Source organism: Notamacropus eugenii, chromosome 5 (genome assembly GCF_028372415.1).
Source record: "Notamacropus eugenii isolate mMacEug1 chromosome 5, mMacEug1.pri_v2, whole genome shotgun sequence".
In the NCBI taxonomy this organism is placed as follows: Eukaryota; Metazoa; Chordata; class Mammalia; order Diprotodontia; family Macropodidae; genus Notamacropus; species Notamacropus eugenii.
In genome coordinates this window covers 411,130,405-411,155,420 of record NC_092876.1, presented here as the reverse complement: position 1 = coordinate 411,155,420, position 25,016 = coordinate 411,130,405, and the positions used below count along the sequence as shown (strand labels likewise).

The window sequence follows — 25,016 nt, the reverse complement described above, 5'->3', positions numbered from 1 at the left end:
TAAATTTTTAAAAGGAAGGTACATATATCAGAATATTCATGCACCATCTGATAAAATCATAGAAATACAGAACCAAGTAGACTTTAAGGTAAAACTCTACTAATTTTTAGCATATTTGAGATGGAGGGCACAGCCAATACTAGCAAAAATTCTGACAAATATATTTTTAAAAATATGTTAAGCTCCTAACTAATGTTAAAAACAAAATTGGTTTATATTAGCAAAATACATCTTCTCCTAGCCAAAAAGCAACACAGTTCCTATAAGGGAAAATCATGCTCGACAATATCAAAGTTCACTGAGGGGATATAAAAAAAAACTATAGTTATAAATTAGATTTAAAAACAAAAATAAAAACAAGTTTGACAAGGCTTTCCCTAAACTCTTTACATTTTGATTTGCTTGCTAAACCCTTTCCTCACATGATAAAGATAAAACTTAGCCAAAATTAGTAGAATCCAAATTCATTATGTTTTATTGTATTTCTTTTTCTTTGTTTTTGGATGAAAACTCTCATTGGCTACCAGGAAAGTCTTCACTTACAATTCAAAAAGAAATACCTTAATTCTCGATTAAAGGCCATACGCAATTAAATACAAGTTTAGTTGGCATACTTTGAACAGCTGCTCTAACTATGAAAGTCAAAATTTATAAGGATGCTATATGTGGATACTCCCTAAAATTTTTTTTACAAATTATTTGAGGATACATACTGATCAAATAATATGGCTAAGTCATCTGGCATAAACATTTTACTAAGTCATTCTTTTTACTGTCACTCAAACACTACAGGCTGTCTTGCCTCCATTGTCTCTAAAACTTTTGCTTATCTCTCCTATAGTCAGAAGTTCAGTTTCCCTCTTTGAATTCTCATAGAAATTTCTACCAATCTGACGTAAATATAATCTAATACTTAGTAATTGCTATATTAAATTGTGTATGAATTACTTGGGACAAGCAATGCTTTGGTGGTGGCTTAATTTTATGACTGCAATAGTAGTGGTATGTACTTCTATGGTAGACTCACTCAGAATGTGTCACCTTTAACAGATGAAGGCAAACTGATCTAGTTGCCCCATTCTAAATCTCTGTCAAATGAGTGTTGGCTATCATTCCATATATATTTATATTTCAACTGCTCTCCTTTGTAGTGGTTTTAGTTCTGAGGTTTTTAAGAATGAATAATACTCCAAGGAAATAAACAAAGCTTGTAGCTCTTAAGAGAGTACACACTTCAATGATTTAGTGATACTGAAGTGGATGTTGGCATGCAGAAGTCAAGCATTTCAGGATCACTCAAAGCCCAGTATAAAACAAGATTCTGTGACATTAAAGCACAAAGAAAAATAAGATTAAAATGAAAAATAATACCTAAAGAAACAAATCTTTCTGTGAAACTGCCTAATTAATCCTCAAAAACCAAGCAAAGTCATTCAGAGACACCTGGTTGGTAGGAGGGTTGTTACTGATTCCCCTACAGTATGGCACAAGCTTCTTGAAGTAAGAAAAACAGTTAAAAGGACAGCACTGGAAAAAAAAAAAGTAGCTACTAACCCTTGCTATGAAGAAAATATACTTGTCCTGGGCAAGGCAATACAAAAACTGGAGCACTGATGATTCAAGACCAGACCAAAACTGTTATCAGATGAAGTCCTGGTAAGCCTGTAAGATCTCACCATCTTCATCGGACTTTAAACCATTCACTTCCTTCCATTTTCAAAATGTTTGGGGGAGTTTAAAATTCCATGGGTCTGGAAGGTTTGTTCCCATTGAGGGAATGATGAACTTTGATAAATATATGGATATAACAATAAGCAGAATTGTTCTGGATTTACAGAAATTCATAAAGATGAAATATTGTAAAAATGACTGCAACATATCACAAAATGTTGAGAAATTTATCCAAGGGATAGAGAAAAATGTGTGTCAGCAGTCTAGGAATTAAGACTTAGGATTTTTTGTTATACTGTGAATCTAGGGTTACATTTGGAACCATGTAGTTCTTAATTGGCTATGAAATCATTAACTTTCCATCTTTAGATGATTTTTCTTAGATATATCTTATTGGACCATCTACCATTATGGTCAATTCACTTGTAAGGCAATTGGCAACACTAGATAAATTAGTCTAAACATCAGATATTAAGGAAGCGGGTAAATAATATCATAAAATGGCCACTTTTCTTTCTAAGACCCACGTTTTAAAAAACCTGATAGTTTTCAAGAACTGTCTTTCACAAGCAGTAAATTCACTTTTTAAAAGAAAGAAACACAATTAATGTTAATTCAGAAAATTAATTATCTAGTGTCTATCAGTACAAATGGCTGAATGAAAAAGAAGTCATTTCTGGTTTTTATGCTGCAATTATAACCTTCAGGTTGGGCGCTCTAATGTGTTAATAAGTTGTCTGATTTCTGCAAATGATTTTGTTAGTTGAGGTCACTGAACATACATTGTTAATTAGTGAGCAGAATTATGAAAGCTGCCTTTCCATAGTAAGAATGGGAGAGTACTTCCATTTTTAATAAAAGAAACAGGTAGCTTGACTTGAATTCTGGTTTATTCAGCTGTTTTTCCACATGTAAAAGAATGTTCTTAGATTAAAAGCCTTTAACTTCCTATCATCGGATTTAAACCTTGGTGCAAAAACAAAAACTAAAATTAAGGCTAAATTGGGGAAAATGTACTGTTCATCAAAGGCAGGCTTAATATGTTTGATTCCATGATGACAGATTAAAGGATATCCAAATCTGTGAATTAAATGAAAAATTGTGTAAAATAAGTCACTGTGGTGAAAGGAGGCTATATTGCCTATTAAATGTTTTTTAAACATTTAAATTATATAGTGTATATTGGTGCAAATGGTTACCGAGCAAAAAAAATAATAATTCCTGGTCTTTAGGCAGCAAGTGGAACCTTCAGGTTGAATGCTTAAATTGGTAAACTGTCTGATTTCTACAAATGATTTTATTAGTTGAGGTCATTGCACATACATTGAAGGTTTAATGAAGATGTTAATTAATTTGTTTTATTTTATCCCACTGTTAATGTGCACATCAATATATGTCTCTTTTTCCTATCAAACTGTCAACTCCTCAAGAGAAGGAACCGTTTAATTTACCTATCTCAACCAACAAATTACAGACCTTACAATACTTGATGCTCAATAAATGTCTATTGAATTGAGATTTCAAGTCCCAGCTCCCATAAAATAGTCACCATGGTTTGGAAATTCATTTCCATAAAGGATATCAGCTTCTACAAACAACTTTTATTAGAATTAGAAAATGTTACTTATGATTCAATAATCATTTTGTTTCACCTTCTTGATTCCAAGTTGTTTACAAAGAGTTATCCTGGTCCTATTTGTGTAACGTTATTTAGGTTATCTATTTTGCTGTTCACATTGGTACTTCAACTTCCTTTCACTTCTGTGAGATTATGGGTCAGTGTGCAATTTCTTGAAGTTATTATCCACATCCATTAGCTTCATTTGAATGTCTATATCAAAGATTTTATTTTTTTTTAAACATCATGGACCCCTTTTGTCATTTGGGTGAATAATTTTTAATACCTAAAATAATGTACCTAAAATTACAAAGGAAACCAATTTTGTTGAAATATAGGTATAAAAATATTTTTTTTTACAAAATTTCATGGAACCTAGATTAAGAACATACAGTTCAGATGATTTAGACTGTAAGTATGGCTTTGAAACAATAGCACATGACTTCAAATCCTTGGTACAGCCTAGCCCAGTACCTGGCATTTGCTAAAAAGACTAGCAGAAATGGATAAATCTTTAAGCCAATGTAAATAATGTATGGGTAAGAAAATTAACAAAATAATAAACACATATATTTCTTATATGCTGTGCTTATATGCTATTCCTCAAACAGTTTTGAGGAAAGAAGAATCATGTACATTTTTGGTTTTGATATACAGGTACATTTTTATACGTATATAGAAATCACAGAAACACAATAAATAAAAAATCACAGCATAAAAGAAAAAATCAGAATTTACTATACAGTTATATGCCAACAAAACTGAATTTTAAAAAATAGGATTACCTAATATATTATCAAGTACCCAAATTAACAAAATACAAAATAGAAATCTTAAAAATCTAGTTCCCAACAAGGGAATTAAATTTGCTGGAAAGGTATTACCAGAGGAAAAAAATTCATGCCCAGATAGATTTACAGGAGAATTCCATCTTTCAAAGAATAAATGATACTCATATTTTAAAATTATGTATCAAAATTAAGAAAAAAGCCTCTACGAAGTTTCTTTTATGGGACTAACATAGTCCTACTACTTCAACTGGAGAAGAATAAAACAAAGAAGAACTACTGGGCAACAGTAATTCAAAACTTTTAAATAAAATTTTATCAAAGAGAATACATAAAATCATTTATCTTTATACCAGTGATGCAAGGATGGTTCAATATTTGGAAAGTAATCAATATATTCAATATAATTAAATCATATTAAAAACATCCAGAACAACATAATTATGTCAACATTGGTAAACTTGGAAAACAACTTTGGTAAAGCTAATGCTAAAAATAATATCCTAGTGTTATAGAAACCACCCAAGTAAAGAAATACTTAGTCAAGTTGTCCATAGGAGGAATGAACAAGATAACCTTTAAGGACTCTTCCAACTTTAAGACTGAAAAAATTTTAAAGCAATACATATTAAAATAGAAACTATTCTCTAAGAAGGTGAAAATTATCCTAACACATTCTGGTGAACATTAAATAAGATCTGATGCATAAGAATAATTTCCTAGTTTTGGGCCTTTACTCCATGGGAAATTATTCTTAATATAGAAGATGACGTACCTTCTTCCCCACCTGACACTTTCTTCCAACAAGCAAAGAAAATTTACCCAAAATAGATAAGAACAAATTAACTTAGAAAAAAATTTACTTAATTTCTTTCCTCAAACTTGGAATATGGGAAAACAATAAGCTATTCCCCAGTTTTGAGGAAAGAAGAATTATATACGTTTCTGGTTTTGATACATACATTTATATATGTTCATAGAAATAACAAAAACATAATAAATAAGAAACATAAAAGGCATATCTATCCATATCCCTTCTTTTTGCAAACACAATGTTGAATAAAGATCTTTACCTGAATAACAGCACTAAACCAGCAGGTGTTTCCAACATTCTTTAGCCCAACTGGGCAATTATCCTGTCTTTTTCTATCATAAGGATTTGGAGAATCACTCCATACTTCTGTATGCGTCCTCTTCAAACTTGCTTTGTTTTCTGCTATGCTGGCTTCAAGGACTCTTAAAAAGCCAATAAAAAGGAAGGGAAAAACGTTACCATGGTGTTTAATACAGAAATGCTGTAAGATATGAGTTTGAGGTATACGAAGAAACGTTGTCTCAGTAAATCTAATTAAATAAACTAATGCTTATTTATAATACAGTTTGAAAAAACATTCACTTAGAAAATACCTTCCTTGAAAGACATCTTGATGGCAACCATGAAAGTTCAAGTGAGACCTGAACGTTTTGACAATGTATATTTCTAAATCTGTCTAAATAAAATATCTAAGTAGATGAAGAATACATTTAAGTGAACTGGACTTCAAAACACATCACTTTTAGTTATAACTTTGCCACGAGTAGATCTATAACCTTGAGTCATTCACTTCACCCTGAAGGGCTTTCTTACCTTCATTCATACAATGCAAGATTTAGAGACAGTGTAGATCTAAGTTCAAATGATTCTGACACTTATTACTAAGGAGATTTTAGGCAACATATAATCAATTTCTCTGGGCCTCAGAGAACCCTTCTTTTCAGCTTCTGAATCTATGATCTTATAATTAGATGATCTTCTATTTTCCTTCTAGTTCTAAAATTCTATGACACCTAAACAAAAGAAAAACACCTATAGCAATGCGCAAATGACTTGGGACAAAATTAACTGACTTACATGCCCAGTAAGCCTGCCAACGTTTTTAATCTTTAAAAGTATTACTATGCATGATGTTCTCCATTCATTGCAATTATTTGTTTTACACAATCTGGCACTGAGTGCACAAGACTTGGACACATTTTCTTTAATCCAACATGAAATCACATTTTTATCATAATGGAAATTAAGCATAAGTTTGACAAACAACCTAATTCCCCAAATTTAGCCTTAATTACAGCCTCTAGATTTGCCAAATCAGATAAGTTCCCAGGTCACTGAAGCATGTTTTCCTCCCTATTTTTGGATTAATTTGACATTCTGTGATATTCAATGTGATACATACCAGGCTATTTTACAGTACTTTATCTTCATTTCTAAATTTCTAAATTCTAGAAAAATTCTGCTTATTATCATAGAAAAAACATCAGAGTTCATCAATCCCTCCATAGGGATAAGCCTTCCAAACCTAATGGAACTGTAAATTCCCAAAATATGTTGGGGGTAGAGATGGGCAAAAATGGATATTTTAAAGTCTCATGAAAATGTTGAGATCTTGCAGATTCACCTAGAGTCCTTATGATAATAGTTTCTGAATAGCTCTGAATGAAAAAGTCAGTTTTAGCATTTCCTTTTTCTAATAAACAATACTCCAATCTTTGTATTGCTTTGCTCATGACAACACGTTTTCTTCAATGTGAGGGATGGCAGCTACTTTTTTTTTCAACTGCCCTTTCAGGTGTTCTTCCAGCTTTAAGAAACCAATGCCCCACTAAAGAGGAATTAGTAACTTGTAGCCCTTATGTATCTCTGAATGTCTTTGCTTGTTTTCTGCGAATTAATTAGGGTGTTTCACAGTAAAAGTGTATTAGTCTTAGTATTGTTTTTCATTTTTAACCATAATATGTGTGCTTCAATATCACTGAATCATGTTTTATAGTGAGCTTAAAGGATTCTTGAAATGCTTAACTTCCCCTCCAAAATTTACTTCAATATCTTTAACAGTCACTGAAATGTACTCTTTAAGAGCTGCAAGTTTTTGCATATTTCCTTGGAGTGATAACCATTCCTAAAAACAAACAGAATTAAAACGATTACAAAAGAGAGAAATGATACACATACATAGGGCATGAAATTCACCACTCAGCTAACAAAGAACTAGTATTTAGGAAACTAACCAACCTGTCTCCTCTGGTCAACATGTTATGAGTAAGCCTAATGTCAACAGAAGTACATACCTGTGACCACTGCTATCACAAAGTGAAATCATATAAAAATCATTGCTTTTTCTGAAATAGACATCTGCAAATTGCAGCTGCATTTATTAAGAATAAAACTCATTAGAATACTTTTGGATGACTCCTATAATTTACCAAAAACACAAAGTACAAGTGACTAGTAATCTTGACTAATTTAAGTATGCCTCCCCAAGGTAGTATCTTAAATATTTGATTTCAATTTATAGTAAAGCTTTTTACATATTTTAATGAATAAGGCCTCTATCTTTCATAACTAATAACTTGTTCCACAGAATAACTGAACTACTCCAAAACATATCAATTATAATGTTGTTTTATTCAATTAAGGAGCATCTTTTCTGTACAGACAACCCTGGGCTCACTAGCAAATAGATACTAAGTCCTTCCTACAGATTAGAAATTTTTCTGACAATAGAATGTGAAATATTATATGTTGACCTATTACTGTTAAGATATTCTAAAATCACCATCAGTTCTCCTAAGCATTCTTAATTATTTCACTGATATACTTGGATTTTGGTAATAAAAACTTTTTAGGGCGACAAATAGATCATGCAACCAGAAAACATGGATTTCTAATTCTATTTTTGATCTATTATTTATTCTACTTTATTTATTTGAAAAAATCAATACTTTCATTTTATTTCTTTAAACTAAAGCCAACATATATCAAAGATATGCAAGTTTATAATCTGCAATAACAGTATTTCAAGGAACCACCTTTGCCAGGAATACAGCTAGCAACATAGGAAGTTCCTTGTTTCTTATTGGTGCTTTAATCAATGAAAAGATAGGGAAAAATTAAGATATTCACAAAAACATGAAATCATAAAAGTTAGAGCAGTCCTAAAGGTCACCTGATCCAACCCTTATCTCTATTACATCATACCTAACAGTCTTCCTGCTACTGCTTAAAAGGTTTCCAGTGAGAGAAAACCTACCACCTCAGGTTTTGTGACAGGTCATTCCACTTGTGGATAGCTCCATTTGTTAGGTAGTTCTTCCTTATGTCAAAACCTATATTTGCCTCTTTGCTACTCCACAGATTGCTCTTAGTTCTGCCTCCTGAGGCTAAGAAGTGATCAAGTCCTTCTTCAGCTCCATTTCCCCATTTTCTTTTTAATCTCAATGCTCCTTCTACAAAAGATAAAATGTTTTCATATTTCTTCCTATCTGGAAAAAATGGAAGCCACGAAGACCTTGAGAAGGATGAAAGGATTTTAGACTAGAAGATCTCTAATATTCTTATGAGGGAGCCTACTAGGCTAGGAGAAGCAGGTTGTCAGGAACTGTATTAAAGGTCTGAATTGAGTCCAGATCATCTCCTTATCACCTCAGGGTAATAAAAAAAGTTCACAGACATAGAGTTGGGGCCCTTCAGATCTAGAGGATGTTCCAAAATTGCATGAATCATCATATCCTACTGATGACTAAGTACCTTTCTGTATTATGGAGGTAAGGCTGGAGATGTCTACTTGAGCCAAGTGCTACAGTATCCTTGTTGAATATTCTTTCTATGTTATGATTAAGTAAACCTTCTTTTGTTAACTTTTGAACATCTTTCAAGTATCTCATTTTGCTCTAATACCAGATGCTAAACTGGAGACCAGAATCAGATCTTTCCAATAGTGTTACAACAGCATATTATCATGCAGTCTAATTCACTGGACGGAACAAGTTGTAATGAGGCAAAAATCATAGGGTTAATTTTTTTATGGGTGTATTTCTAAACCTAGAGAGTTATCTTGTAAATAAATATTTAAGTCTTAAGGGGGGTACAGTAATTCTTCCACTTCTGAAAAAAATTCAAACTTCTGGTCCAGAAAATAGGTTAGTATATAACACTGCCTCCCTTCCTCACACCCCAGTCCTAATATACACACACCTTAAGAGATAGCTGGGAAGCAGGGCCATAACTACCCCCTCCTCGCATTTTCCTCAAAATCCTAGGCCATTTAGGTTAAGTTGCCAGAGGCTCCCCCCAGCCCCCCTTCCACCTTTACCCTTGCTCCCAGACCTCATGGGGCAGCATGGATGCTTATACCACTTGGATAAACTGTGAGTCACCAACTCTAATCTCTCCTCTGAAATTAAGGACCACCATGTCATAACCCACCCTACCACTGCATCTTAAATCTTCTAGGTTTTATTATCTTCTTTGCCACAATACCCTGCAGACAACTGGACGTAACCATATAGCCTGATTTACCCTAAAGATCCTGCCATAAAACCTTCTACTGCTCACTTAGGAATTCTGGGTTTTCCCATCTGCTCTATAGCTGAATTTTCTCTAAATGAGAATATGAGCAAGTTATTTGGGAAGAAATGGCCTCTTGCACTTTCTATTTGTATTTCCAGTATTCACAAGCACTTATAAACACTTTTTATTCATTCATATACATTTTAAATATATACAATGATGTGTATGCTACAGTTTAATCCAAGGGCAGATTGCTCATATTTGATGATCATTCACATAAATCAGATACCAATTCAGCTAAATTTGGGGCTAACGTTCTAATATCTGTGTCAGCAGCATGAAAGCTTAACTACACAGATTCTGCAGGAAGCATCTAAATAACCCTGTAGTTGAGTTCTAGTGCTCTGTTCTCCCCACAGGGTTCTTCACTTCCCATCCAACACACTACCAATATTGGATATAAGATTAATATCCATATTCCCAGTTTCCCATTTCAAGTGAGAGGAAAGAACTCTGCAGGACAAAAACTATATTATTTATAGAAAATGTTTCCTAGAATTCAGTGACAGAATACTGCCTGCAAGGTTCTTCTTTTTCAGCACAGCAGAAGTCACATTTATTAAGTACCAGGAACTAACTACGGAAGAAACAAAGAAGGGCAAAAATGTAGTCCCTGCCCTCAAGGAGATCACATTCTAAAAGAGGAGACAACATGGAAACAACTATGTATGTACAAGGTATAAACAAAATAAATGGGTGGTAATTGGAAAGGAAAGGAAAAGTCTCTTGCAGAAGGTGAGATTTGAGCTGAGTCTTGTAGGAAATAAAAGTATTCAATTGGGAGCACATTCTAGGCACATTGGACAGCCAGTGTAAAGGCAAAAGAGTCAGGAAGTGGACTGTCACAGGTGAGAAGCAGCAAGGCCAATGTAGCTGAATCATGAATACTCTGAGGGGAATTAAGTGTTAAATAAGAAGCCTGGAAAGGTAAGGCTTTGATTTAATCATTCTAAAGAATTTAAATTGAAATGTTCTGATGCATCTTTAAGAATACTATAAATTTACTATTCCCCTTCAGTAAAGATTGTTATTCTTGAACTGTTTTTGCTATTTAACAATTCTGGAAAAACAGAATTACTAAGTATTCACTAAGTAATCACTTTTATAAGGATGATCAGAGAAAGGCAAAGGGTTGTTGTTTTACAGTAAAATTATAATAACTTTGCTAATATCTTTAAAAGGAACAACAAAATAACAGAATAATATTATAATAATTCACAGTACTATTCATGTGCTTACATTGGATAACATAGTTAGAGCACTGAGTAAATGAGGCCAAGTTGATCATTTTAATCCCCATAATGGCCAGGTAAGCTTCATTCACAGAAATATAATGTTCCAGGATCACAAACTGTATAGCTGACTCCAATCTTGCAAATGTGTAATGTGCATCACAAAAGGAGCAAAGCAATACAGATAATTTAGCACAAACCCATTCCCACTACAGTGAATGTTTGGATACTGGTGAATCAGTGAATCTGTATAAATAACAATTTATATTTTTGTAGGGAAACTCAAGAGTTACAAAGGGTAATTTCAAAGTTGTTCATTGGTAGATAATAAAAATGAAGGAATGAATTAATGAAAAAAAGAATTTTTCAAACTTTATAGTTATTTTATGAAATAACTAGTTTATAAAGTTAGACCAGTGCATTGACTTATTGGAAGGAAAAGGAATTAGTGCTTATATCACAACAGTTCCTCTCAGTCACTTGTCCTAGAGAGAAAGGTAAAGCAGTACGCTAAACACAACACAAATCTCAAAAGGGCTTGGCTTAAGTACAACACTCAAGCTCCTATCTGTCCTCACCCACAATTTTAAGTGACATGTCTCTGCGCTACAGTTCCCTTCCAACTGGGTAAGCTAGGGACTCTATGGTTTCCACTTCTACCACCATAAGTGTCCCCCTCCTCTACTCCCACTAATCTATTTAGTGTAAAACTGACTTTGGGAAAGGGCAAAAAATAACCATGTTCAAAAAACAAGTTAGCACAAAGAGGTTGTGACATAGACAGAGGGATAAGATGTGAATTCAACTCCATAAAAATGCTAGTGGAGGGGAGAGCAGGACTCATGGAAATTAAGTTCTGTAACAGACCAGAGGGATAAGCTAAGGAAGGATCTCCAGCCACACATTTCATGAATTCTAGGCATAATGATATCAATGCTGTCCAAATGCTACTGTGTCTTCCCTGGGTATTGAGACTGGATTCTCCTATTGGAACCAACTGCTACCACCAAATTCAGTCACAGGGTGTTCTCTAGTGTGTTGTTAAAACCCTTCAGTTTAAAACCCTTCTGGTTGGAGGGCAGATAGACCTGGATAGTTGCTGGGGAGGAAACTTCAGGAGACTCTGTTAGATCCTTAGCACCAACAGGTGCTGCCACTAGAAACTCCCACCATGGGCTTTAACAGAGGCAGCCAGTTTACTCAGGGCTTCCTGATAGCGTAAACATTCAGAATGGCCAAAGATGCCAGTTCTATATCAAGCTGTCAAATACCCATCTAGCAGGGTATCAATGACCTCATAGTGGATACCCTTGAAGGGAGTACTTGTTTTTTGAAGGTCCAACAGACAGGTCTTGCCCATCAGGGAACAAAGATGCCAAACTGAATGGAATAAGATCTCAGAGGCACAAATGGCATCCAATGCTTTCATTCTATATAGGTAGTTGTAGTAAAGTGAATTTCCTGGTGTATCAAGCTGCAAAAGTCTGGCCATCATCCTCTTTAAGAAGCTCGGGCTCATACTTTACATCCTAGACTTTGGATAGTTGGATGTCAATTTCTTCCTTCAGATAGTTGGGAGCATTGTGTCCCACAGGGACAATGAGGGACTCTTTGAGACTTCATAACAAAATGAATGATGTGCCTCTTCACAAAAATGAATAGCAGCCCATAAAGCCATCACCAGCATGACTTTCACTCCAGAAAAAGTTACTAGATGCCATGGTCTCCCCTCCAGCTTTGTTAGCTTAGACTCTGCTGCAGTGATGGCCCTAGGGCTCCTTGGAGTTCCCTGGCCATTTCCTCATTGCGGAAGCCAAAGCCAGGCCCAGTGAGAGAACATGGAAACTGCTGGAGCTGGAAGGTGGGGAGGGAGGAAAGACTAGCAAAAGCATTTATTAAAGGCTCTATGTCAAGGACTGAGAATAAAAACTAAAAGTAAGATTGCTCCTGGAGCCCTGGTGTTCATATTGTAGTAGCAGAACACTTGTAAGAGGATTCAGCCCCTGGAAAAATGACCAATAACCTTTAGAGTACAGAGTGGCAGGGTGAAAAAGTAATGCTTTTTAGTATAATTTCCTTTGGTAAAAAAAAATATATATATATATATCCATTTCTGACGCTGAACCATCAGGAGTACCAAGGACTTTGGTGTAGACTTTCTTTTCTGGGTCTTAAGATAGTTTGGCTCACCTAGGACATATCCCAGGGTTCCCTGATGCTTGCCTGCTCTTTAATGATTTATTTCAATTGGTGGTGTTGGTTGTGATGAGATAGGAAAGGGAAGAAAAGTAGCTGCCATTTTGAGAGCTGCTGGGTTCAGATTCTTGATCTGCCTCCACCCAGGACGAAGCGGAGATGGTCAAGGTGTTGACTGCACTATAGCTCATCTCAAAATGTCCTAAACTGCCTTCTGTTTCCACCTCAGAGCAACTTACTATTGGCCTACCTGCCTATTATAATTGTTTAGAAAACCAAACTCTTTGAAGCATTATAAATACAGTAAGTAACACTGAATCTTCATTTTAAACCAAGTACCTTCATTTTTTTAAGTCTTGAAAAAGTTTTCACCTCTCCCTTCACTGCAGAGGTGAGGTACTATGGACATGAAATATGACATATTTGTTTACAGAGGATAGGTACATTAGTTGGTTTTGTATTTTTTTATTTTTTTAATCGCTGTTACAAAGTAAGACTTGTCTCAGTAAAGGAAATGACAAGAGATACATTCAGGAATGAAAATGAAATGGCATCAATAAAAAAATTTTTTTAAGAAAAATATCAGAAATCAAAATTTAAAAAAGCCTTTGGGAGAAAAGAAAGATTTATCATCTTGAGGACTAATGTCAGTATCACATGCTTGGGACTGAGGTTGTCTGGTTCATTTAATATTCTAGATCAGAAGTTTACAATTTTTTAAACAGGTACCTCTGTCAATACAATAAAGTTGTGTGCACATCTCTCCCAAATGTGTATTTACTTACTTATAAATTATGTACATGAACTATATACCATTACTATATGTATAACCACAGCATACATATATATATATGTACATACCTACATATATACAGTATACTATATACTGTTACTACATGTACTATATACTATTTATATATTATATAAAGATGCTCAGTGGATATAGCACTGGGTCTGGAGTCAGGAAGACGAGTTCAGATCCAGCCTCAGACATTTACTATCTGTGTGCCGAACAAGTTATTTAAACTCTGTTACCTCTGGAGCCAGCCACTATAGGTGGCTATAGTGGATAGAGTACTGGGCCTGGAGTCAGAAAGATCTGAATTCAAATCTGCTATATGACCCTGGCAAATTGCTTAACCTTTGCTAAGTCTTGGTTTCTCCAGATGTCCACTAGAGAAGGAAATGACAAACCACTCCAGTACCTTTGCCATTCATGACTGAATAACTACTACCATATAAGTAATTATATACCTTATAAAATTATACAAAATTAAGAAATTAAAAAAGGGATGATAAAGATCAAAAAATATTTGATCCCAGAGTTAATAAAGATCCTGAATTTTATTGATTAGGAAAACGACTTTGTTAGACCTGCACTTTAGAAAAATTTATTTGGTAGCTGGGGATTTGAATAGGGAGAGACCTGAAGCAAGGAAATCAATTAGAAGGTTATCACCATAGTCCAGCAGAGAGGTGAGTAAATAGAGAATGGGACTGATGCGAAAGATGTGGAAATAGAAATAAATGACAAGATTTAGCAACTGACTGAATATGCGGGATTAAAGAAAGTGAGGAGCCAAGGATACAGTAACAGTTGAGAATCTGGACAAATATGAAAGACAAAAAACACAAACAGTGAAATTCAGGGAAAAGGATGGGTTTGGGAGAAAATGCAGAGTTCTAGTTTGGACATGGGAAATTTAAGATGTCTAAGAGATAATATCCAGTTCAGAACTGCCAATAGGTGGTTCCTAATGTGGGACTGGCACTAGAAAGAGAGATTAGTCAATTAATCAATCAATCAACAAGCATTAATATGGTTAGGCACTCTTCTAAATATTGGGGTTGGCAAAGAAAGACAAAAATACAGTCCCTGCTCTTCAAGGAGCTCAAATTCTAATAGGGGAAAAAGAATGCAAATGACTATGTACGTACAAAACCTATATAGAATTAAAGAAAGATAATCTCAGAGGGGAGGGAATAATAATGTGGGGAGGCAGTGGCTGGGAACCTTCAGAAATACAGTTTTCCTAAGAGATATGGATAGAAAAATACTTCACTTCCAAACACCAAAAAACCTAAGCTAGCGTATGCTCAATGAATGCGTTTCCAAACACGGTCTGAGATTGATATTTTTCTTGGTTATAGAATAAAGAACAAGTCAGAAGCAAACGGATAATTTTAAACTGCAATACTGTTCACAGAGTGAATATATTATTCTCTACTAAGGAATTAGTTATTCTGTGTTAATTAATAAAAATTAATTAAAGCAAGTTCTATTTCTCTTATATGTACTTTATACATCTGCTTTATATAAGTTGTATTTTTACCTGCTAATAGCTTGCTCCTCATCAGTTATTCCAGTCTCCCTGAATGCCCTGTTTGATTCTTCCAAACTCAAGGCAATTGCTCTCTGAAGATCATCTTTATCATCTCCAGTGAGATCAATCACATCTGAAAAGCAAAACTATCTTTCTCAAAATTAAAAGTAAAACAAGATGAAAGGAGATTCTTACATCATAGAAATTAGTCCAAAAGTAAACCACAATCAGACTAAAGCACAACACCTTGAAGTCCCTAATTCTTATATATGACCCACACATTATTCAATAGGCATAACTTCTAAATTCTACATGGAAACTTGGTTATTAGTCTTGTCATAAATATTATTACCTTTCTCTCATTTCTGAGATCTCTAGAGCAGAAAAGACACTTGCATATTTTTAATGAAAGAAAAACTTTCTCTCAGCATTTTATTGCAATATGTAAAACTGATACATTAAAAATTAGAAGGACAAATTGGGAGAACAATTATTAAGCTAATATTGGTCTCTTTGGTGGCAAAAAAAAAGTATATCAAAGCACTTACTCTTTCATATCTTTGTTTTCTAAAATGTTATGAGAAAAAAAATCAGAGGTCTAATTCTCAGTCTTCTGGTATCGACAGCACTCATTTTACGGAACTTTAATAAGTCAGAGCTCAATTCCACCACCTCAAATGTTATTCGGCAAAACTAGAGTAACTAAATATTGGGTACTAAACAACATCTTTGTAAAATTTTCATGGAAGCTAATATGTATACTTAATGTACAAATTTAAGGAGATAGATGTAAACAAAATCAGCGTACTAATCAGCGTACTCTTCCCTATTATCTTTCTGGTTCCTCTTCTGACAATCACAAAACTTATTAACCCTTTTCCCCCTAAACACACATTCACATTCACACACACACACACACACACACACACACACACACACACACACACACGGGACATCCCATAATTTCACTTCAAATTTTCTTGAGAAACACCCCCCCCCCCCCCACTATTTTGACTACAGTAAAATGAAGGTGGAAGGAACTACATTGCAATGTTTGTTTGGGTTGCACTCAGTCATAACATACAGGACACTGGAAAGCATCACAGAATCTTAAGATGTAATCATCCAACCTTCATTTAATGACCTCTTGTGAGAGGGAACTCACTACTTGTTAAGGAAACCCAATCCATTTTTAACTGCTCTAATGATTTATAAGACATTGTCCACGTTTAACCAAATCCTGCCACTTTGTAACATTCACACATTCAGCCCAGGACTACTCTCCAAGGGCAAGTAAGAACAAGAACTCTAAGCCCAGCTCCACATATATGACAACCTTTCAAATACCTGAAGATGTAAGTCTTTGCCAGGCAAAAAGCAAACCCAATTCTTTCATCTGCCTGAGTTATGGTATCACTCACCATCCTAACTCCATTTGTGTGGACAAGCTTCATCTTGTCATTTTAATTAAACAACTATATTGTACCTAGTATTCACTATTTATCGGGAATAAAAAGACAAAAATAAAACATCACTTGCTTTGAGTTTATATTTGTGAATATATACCTGAAATTAATTTCTCCACCTTCCCTGGGTTACTCTATTTCATAGAATTGGAGGAGGATGGAGGGGAGGGACTAAAGATGAAATGGACCCATCAGTAACCTATCTGCCCCTTGCTCAGCCTTGACATACCAGCCATCCTTTGTGTCCCCCCTACTTTGGGTAAAGAGCTGAGCTAGCCCACCACAGAGCCAACTAGAACTAGATGAAACCAGTCCTGCAGTTTGCTGACTCCCTCTCCCCAGCTTATGATAAACAAGAACATGTTGCTTCCATGTTCTAGCAGTTCCTGGAAGGGATTGCCCCTCCTTCTCCCCTTGTATCTCCCAATTTCACTGAAGCCCATAAATATCTCAGGCTTTGCCCAAAGAGCCAGGTTCCTTTGTATTCTGTGATCCTAGCATGCATGTTTTTACTTTCTCTTGTAATAAACTGTGTTGCTACTCAGTCTAGTTATAATTTCAAACTCTGGTCTATATTTCTTGGTGGTAGTGGTGAGATCTGACAAGATGAACTGGTAAAACTGACTGGCCAGACTCCTGATGTGAGTCTAGGCACCAGCGTGGACCCCTTGGCACTCTAGACCTGTTTCTGATCTCTGGGTTGGTGAGTACTGCACTGCTTCTCTACTTAGATCCTAAATTCTAATCTTTTTTGGCTGAGTTTCTTCCTACCAAAGAAACATTTGGGGGTCCACAGGAGAAGGGGAGAAAGGATTCCTTTTGTGTTCTGGCTAGATTAATGGAAGCACTCTGTTCCCCTTTGGTATGGGTCCCTAATAACCAAGGACAAGAAACCATACAAAAATAATTTCCCCCTTCCTTCCCGGCAAGAGGTAGGCAGTTAAGCCACATGTCATTACTATATGGTCCTGAAATTTTCAGGTACCTAATTGGCAGAAAATGACCATGGTAGAACTTCAGGCCATAGGAAAGGAGTTTCCCAGGGTCTGAGAAGACCCCACAGGATTTAGTAAAGAATTTCAACAAACTCTTATCTACTTATAAACCTGATTTCCCTGACATATTTATCAATTAGTCCAAACCCTAGTAGGTCTAGGGGAGGCCAAACATAGGGTAATAGACTGAAAAAACTCTATTGCAAGTATTATTAAGTCCACACCTCAGGTTCAGTATCAGAGAGCAAAGAAGGTTGACACGGCTCTTTTGGATGCCATCCCTAAAGCTTTTCTGAAGCCTGTAGACTGGACTAAAATTAACATCTGCCACCAAAACCCTGGCAAATTAGTCTTCAAATTTTACCACCATTTCCTTCTCATTTTTGATAGAAACAGTGGTCTAGACCATAAGGAGCCTGCCAAGTTCCTCATTTTTAACTCTCTTCTTAATGATGGCCTCCAAAAGAATCTCGGGGACTTCACTAAAAGAAATCAGACCGGCAAACTACAGACACATCAGTCCTGCTGGATGTGCCTTCTAGATATCAAGTTACTCTTTGGGACAATAAATTTAAGACGAAAGATAAAATGGCTCTCCAGCTCAGCCAACTGCAGACAGCAAAAAAGGGCAATAGCAAAGAGCTTTATCTGACCTTCCCCCTCTTCTGCCCCCCAACCTCCTGACCAGAAGATCTGCTTCTACTGTAAAAAGTCTGGACACTGGAAAAATCAACGTCATCTCCTGCAGCACAAGCTAAAGAAGGGATTACATGACCCTGCCCCTTCCTGGCTCCCTCAAGTCCTTGATCCTCAGTCAGGACTAACTCTTTTTGCCTTCTTCCTCCCCTTCCCCCCTAAAAAAATCCTAATTGAAATAGCTATTAACAGGGTTCTGAGGATTGTTATGGGTTGGAAATGGAGGCTGTAATTTTTCCATTGATCTCTGATTCCCCTATTGGCAATGTTCTGACCACATCACTGAGGGCCTAGTTTAGAGTGGAGCTACTTTGTCTATTCTTAACTCTACTGGGTTCCCACACTCCTTCCTCAGAATAAACATTGTGTCACTATTGTAGGGTTTCTAATGCGCCTCAGACGGGTCTTGATTCACCTTCGTTGTCCTTTCATTTGGCAGGGCAGGGTGTGAGGTGGAAGGAGAGCTCTCAGGTATGTACCCATTTCTGTTGTCAATTGACACTCCTGTTCATTTGTTTGGTCACAACTTCCTTGAAATCTACAGGACCATCCAAAGAATTTGCATATAAGGGTAGAATTTTCTTTCCTTGCTCAGTTCTATAACCCTTTCCCCCTATCCTTACTTTCCACTTTCCCATAATTTTCTTCACTGACTTTTCACCTCATGCTTGGAGCAGGTCCCTGAGTCCCTCTGGCCATCTCTACCACAGACATTAGAAGTATCCATAGTGCCTCCTCCACTGTAGTCCAGATAAACTCCTCTACACCTCTGCCTCACTTGAACTGCAAAGTTGTTGAAGGGACTTATCATACATTTATTTTTCTTGTTAGGAAACCCAGTGGTTATGAGTAGAAGCTAGTTCAGGATCTCTGTGCTGTCAAATTCTGCATTATTCCCAGAGTCCTGGTTGCCTCTATCCCCACACTCTCCTCCATCAATATACCCATTGGCTCCTCCCACTTTACAGTTACAGACCCATGCAGCACTATTTTTTTTTTTTTTTAGTATTCCAGTCCAGAGTCACAGTTCCTTTTTGCTTTTACATGGGAAGAGAAACAGCACACTTGGACTTTTCTTCCCCAAGGCTACACAGGAAGCCCAACCTTCTTTCCCAAGTCCTTAAACATGACCTAGTGGAGCTTGTTTTTCCCTCCAACTGCACTCTCCTGCAATATGTTGATGATCTGTGGCTGTGCTCTCCTTCACACCTTAAGGAGCACAAAGTTTCAAAGGAGAAGCTACAGTCTGTTTGGATTCAATTTCTCAGTCATTACATTTTACCTGATGGTCTCCACCTACACAATACTCAGGTCCAGGTCATCATGAGATTTTTCTATTTCAGAACCAAATGCCAACTCTGTGCCTTCCTTGGCCTTGCTGGCTACTGCCACCTATGGATTCATTCTTTCCTTTTTCCCTTTTGGCTGGGCCTCTTTACCACCTCCTTAAAGATTCCTCCCTTGATCCTCTGCATGTAGTCTCCAAGGGTGCTGCTGAACATGTGAAATTGTTCTTCTTACTCCCCTGCCTTGGGATACCCCAATTATAACCTCCCCTTCTATTTCTCTGTGGTGGGAGAGAATGCTATAGGGGCAACCCTTACAAAAATATGGGGGCAATTTTAGCCTTATTGGTTACAACGGCTCGCTTGTCTCTGTAGCCAGAGGATTCCTTGGGTGCTTTTGAGCAGTTGTAGCTGCTTCTGACCTAGTAAAACAGACTTCTGAAATTGTATTAAAGCTCTCATGTACCCCATATGTATCCCATGTTGTGGAAGATCTCCTTAACTCTCACCATACTCAGCATTTTTCCATTGGCCTGGAGCTTTCCTGTTCAAGCAAGCCCAATGTGACTGGCCTCAACCCAGCCATCTTCTTACCTGAGCGTTCTGAAAGCCTTGATGATGACCATTATTGTGTGACTCTTCCAGACAGTGTTCTTGACTCCAGGAATGAAATCAGAAACCCTCTTGCTGGATGCTGATGTTTCCTGATACACTGATGGATCGTGTTTGAGGAATTTAGAAGGTAATCTAGATGCAAGGTATGCCATTACTACCACCACTGATGTCACTGAAGCTGCTCCTTTCCAAAGGCCTTGTCTACTCAGCAGGTTGAACGTGAGATCAATGAAGCCAAAGCCCTACTTCTGGATGAAGGGCCGATATCTGCACTAACAGCAGGTATGCCTTTGGGGTTGTTCATGACTTTGAAATGCTTTGGAAACACAGGAGATTTCTGACATCTTCTGGACACCCCATAAGAGTATGTTGCTCACCTACTGGACTGTTTGCTTTTGCCAAAAGCTATAGCTCTTATTAAGGTCCCCAGACACAGTAAAAACAACTCTGACCACAGTTATGGCAATTCTTTAAGCCTTTGGTTCCCATAAGCATTTCATTATATATTCTTACTGGGACCTCTTTACTACTTATGTTGACAACTGAAGATACTGTTTTTGCTCAAGGTTCTATGTTGCAGTTGGTCACTGGCAAGCTACAAAAGGAGGGATGCAATAAGGAGCCCTCCACTGGGTTATGGAAAGGACCAAATGTGCTGTTAGTGCTGCCTGATTCATTGTCCCTCCCTAAGATGGAAAATTTGCATTAAATTAACCACTGGGCTCAAATATCTGATCTTGCTGGCCCACAAATACTGGTGGGGAAAATTCCATCAGGTGGCCTTAACTCCTTATGCAACCTACCCCACTTGTTCTAAGCCTAATGTGTCTAAACTGCTGAAGCCCCCAACTAGATGCTTTCCTCTCCCCTCTGCTCTATTTGATGCAATTCAACTATCCACCTCTGATGGATATGTTTATTCTGCTTACGGCTGTATGTTTTCCTGGTGAGTAAAAGAATTTCCAGTTAGACCAAGTTACTGCAACGGCAGTTACTAAATTCCTAAATGAAAAGGTCATTTCTGTTTGGGGGAAGGAGGTTCCCTACAAAATTCAGAGTAATAAGGGGTACTCACTTTACTAATTCAGTCACATCCCATTTGCTACCCTTTTGGTCTATAATTTAGCACCTAAATTGTGCGTTATCACCCCCAATCCTTAGAGATAGTTGAAAAAATTTAATTACTTTTGGCCTTGTAAATCTACACCCTTACCCCACTTGGGCAAGCTATCCTTATCCCTATATGAAATTATTATGGGATGACCCATGCCACTGTGGAAGGCTAATTGTTTCCAATTAAGGATACTTTCCTCTCCCACTGTCATGGCCTTTCAAGAATAATCAAGGAAATTCATCACCTTGTCTCTGTCTCAGTCTGTAAGTCCCTTGCCCACTGAGCAGTTGTTGCAACCAGGTGATTAGATCTACTGGAGTGCCATTTGAGAAAGGATTCTCTGGAACCCCAGAGGAAAGAACCATATCAAGTCCTCCTGATGACCATTATGGCTGACACACTCCAAGGTATCAAACTATGGCTTCATCTCTTTCACCTGAACAAAGTCCCCACCTCTGTCTGGTCTGCTTAACTTGGTGAAGGTCTCAAGATATGCTTTCAGCAAACCCAGAAGCAGCTGACATCTAGAGGAGATAAACATCCCAAGATCCAGGACCACAGCTGAGTATTAGATGGCCACACCTTGCCATCCTGATTTTGTTTCTTGTGTCCTTCTTCGGTTTCTATGTTGTCTTCTCTTACTGTCTGCTTGGCTTTACCATCTCATCAGTGGATCTCCTCTACATTTATCAAGTTTGTGGATCTCCTCTTAGACCATTTATTTCCTATTCAAGGTTGCCTTGATCACTCATATGCTAGGAGTATGCAAAAAGTGGCCTAGCTAGGGAATTTCACAAATTGCTGGGCTGCACCTGGAGCCTGCACATATAGCTTACCTTAGAAACTTGAGCCTGCCTCTGGCTAGCACCCATTCACCTCATACTAGAGCTCTATAACCACACAAGTGACAGAAGGGGGTGCTAGAGATCCAATAATTTTCCTGAATATTCTGGCTACCCCCATAGCCCAAGCTACAATCATAGCTTACAATCTATAACTCTGTATTAGCAACCCTACCAAAAATCCCAACGTGATCAACCTTGGCATACCTGACTTGCTATATGCAGTCCGCAACCTCTCTCTCACTGTTGCCATTGGTTTCAGTAACATGGCAGCCTCTTTAGAAGCCCTAGACTGACTCCATGGTCAGGGTTATACTCTAGAACTAAAGGGTTCTAGATAGTCTTTCTAGCTACTCAAGGAGGTACCTATGCTTATCCAGATGAAGAATACGATTTCTATGTTAACAACAGCGGGCAGATTATCAAAACAATTAAAAATATCCATAAAGTAGCTTCCATTTTGACTGACAAAGGTATGCCATCCCTTACCATAAAGTCTTTCTCCACCTTTGGTGATTTATTCTTGTGGCTGACCAGAGGTCTATGCCCTGTCTTCCATTATATTGTCCATGGCCTACTTGTTAAATTGCTTGTATGTTTAGTTCTTTATCTCTTCTTTTGGTCTGTTCTTCCTGTTGCACCCAAATGTTTCAAGTGTGTGGTCAACAAAATTATGTTCCAGTAAGTTATTCTTCCTTGATCATCAGCAAGTCCTGATATTGCCTTGATCAAAAGGGGAAATGTGAATATACACCAAAAATTAATCTGTCTTCCTTGAGTTACCTTATTCCATAGGATTGGAAGAGGAAAATGGAGGGCCTAATGATGAAATGGACTAATTAATAACTGACCTGAACTTTGCTCAGCCCTACTTTGGATGTACTTGCTGAACTAGACCAACACAGAGCGGGTCAGAATTGGCTCAAACTGACCCTGTGGTTTGCAGACTCCTCCTCCTCAACTTAAAACAAACAAGAATATCCTGCTTCCATGTTCTAGCAGTTCCTAAAAGAAACCTCTTCTTCTTCTCCATACCTCCCAATTTTGCTGAAATCCATAAATATCTCAAGTTTTGCATGCAAAGCCAGGGTCCTTTGTATTCTGTGTGAAGGGACCCTGGCATGTATGTCTTTATTTGCTCTTATAGTTAATCTATGTTGCTACTTGACTTGGTTAAAGTCTCATTTGGACTTTCAAACTCCTGTCCACATAATCTACTGGTGATAGAGAGGAAACACATAAAACATATACACAAAGAATTATTCCACAAGGAAGTGTGAAGAGGCAAGAAGAAAACTAACTTCATGAAGGATACAACACCTGAAGTGAACCTCAAAGAATACAGAGCTCCTAAAAAACAAAGATGAGGGGGCGGAGCCAAGATGGCGGAGTAGAAAGACGCATATACACATAGCTCCGAACCCACAGCCCATAGAACATCGGTAAAAAGGAACTCATGGCGAACTCTGGAGTAGTAGAGGCCATAGCACAGTGGAGCAAAGGAGATTTCTGTTCCAGAGGGACCTGCAAACCTCTCGCAAAAGGTCCATCGCGCTGCGGACGCGGAGCCCAGCCCAGCCCAGCCCTGCCGCGGCCGCAGCACAAAGAGGAGCGGATCTGAGCGGGTTTCGGGGACGGGATCTCCAGCGGCCGTGCGGGTCCCTCCACCCACAGGTGACGGGGGTCGGTGAGAGGGTCTTCTTGGCGGGTCGAGACAGGAGTGGGGTGTCCCCATGACTCGGGCCCCCTTGGGAGGCAGTAGCTGACGCAGCGGCAGACCAGGACACCCCAAGTGGGCAGGAGCCTGGATCCATTGTTGAAGGTCTCTGCATAAACCCCCTGAGGGAACTGAGCCCATAAGGCGGCCCTGCCCTGACCTGAGTACCTAAACTTAATCTCACACTGAATAGCAGCCCCGCCCCTGCGGAAGCCCTGAGACTGGGAAGCAGCATTAGAATCTCAGACCCCAAGCTCTGGCTGGGAGGATCAGGAGGCGAGGTGGGTGTGAGGAGAATATTCAGAGGTCAAGTCACTGGCTGGGAAAATGCCCAGAAAAGGGAAAAGAAATAAGACTATAGAAGGTTACTTTCTTGGTGAACAGGCATCTCCTCCCTTCCCTTCTGATGAGGAAGAACAATGCTTACCATCAGGCAAAGACATAGAAGTCAAGGCCTCTGTATTCCAAACATCCAGACTAAATATTCTGTGGGCTCAGGCCACGGAACAGCTCAAAAAGTATTTTGAAAATCAACTTAGAGAGGTGGAGGAAAAGCTGGGAAGAGAAATGAGAGATATGCAGTCAAAGCATGAACAGCAGGTCAGCACCCTGCTAAAGGAGACCCCAAAAAATGCTGAAGAAAATAACAACTTGAAAAACAGGCTAACTCAATTGGCAAAAGAGGTTCAAAAAGCCAATGAGGAGAAGAATGCTTTCAAAAGCAGAATTAGCCAAATGGAAAAGGAGATTCAAAAGCTCACTGAAGAAAATAGTTCTTTCAAAATTAGAATGGAACAGATGGAGGCTAATGACTTTATGAGAAACCAAGAAATCACAAAACAAAACCAAAAGAATGAAAAAATGGAAGATAATGTGAAATATCTCATTGGAAAAACAACTGACCTGGAAAATAGATCCAGGAGAGACAATTTAAAAATTATGGGACTACCTGAAAGCCCTGATCAAAAACAAAGATGAGAACACACATTCTAGACTTGAGGAAAGATAAGGAGGCAGGAAATATTATACTTATTTTTAAGAAGTAGTTTGCACAAAATTAATATGTA

At 37.5% G+C, this 25,016-nt stretch overlaps 1 protein-coding gene and 1 pseudogene across 8 annotated transcripts in view; both read right to left on the bottom strand.

Moving 5' to 3' along the window:
* Positions 1 to 25,016, bottom strand: part of USP25 (ubiquitin specific peptidase 25) — a 199,094-nt gene that overhangs the window by 116,448 nt on the left and 57,630 nt on the right. For 7 of the 8 annotated variants that reach the window (XM_072614727.1, XM_072614730.1, XM_072614728.1 and 4 more), the window contains 2 exons: positions 15,228 to 15,351; positions 5,151 to 5,313 (listed from right to left, as the gene is read on the bottom strand). In XM_072614727.1, coding sequence (XP_072470828.1) covers positions 5,151 to 5,313; positions 15,228 to 15,351 — 287 coding nt within the window. The remainder of the gene's footprint in view (positions 1 to 5,150; positions 5,314 to 15,227; positions 15,352 to 25,016) is intronic. The other variant, XM_072614734.1, reaches the window with a different exon arrangement.
* LOC140503819 (protein C1orf43 homolog pseudogene) lies at positions 5,236 to 14,112 on the bottom strand (annotated as a pseudogene).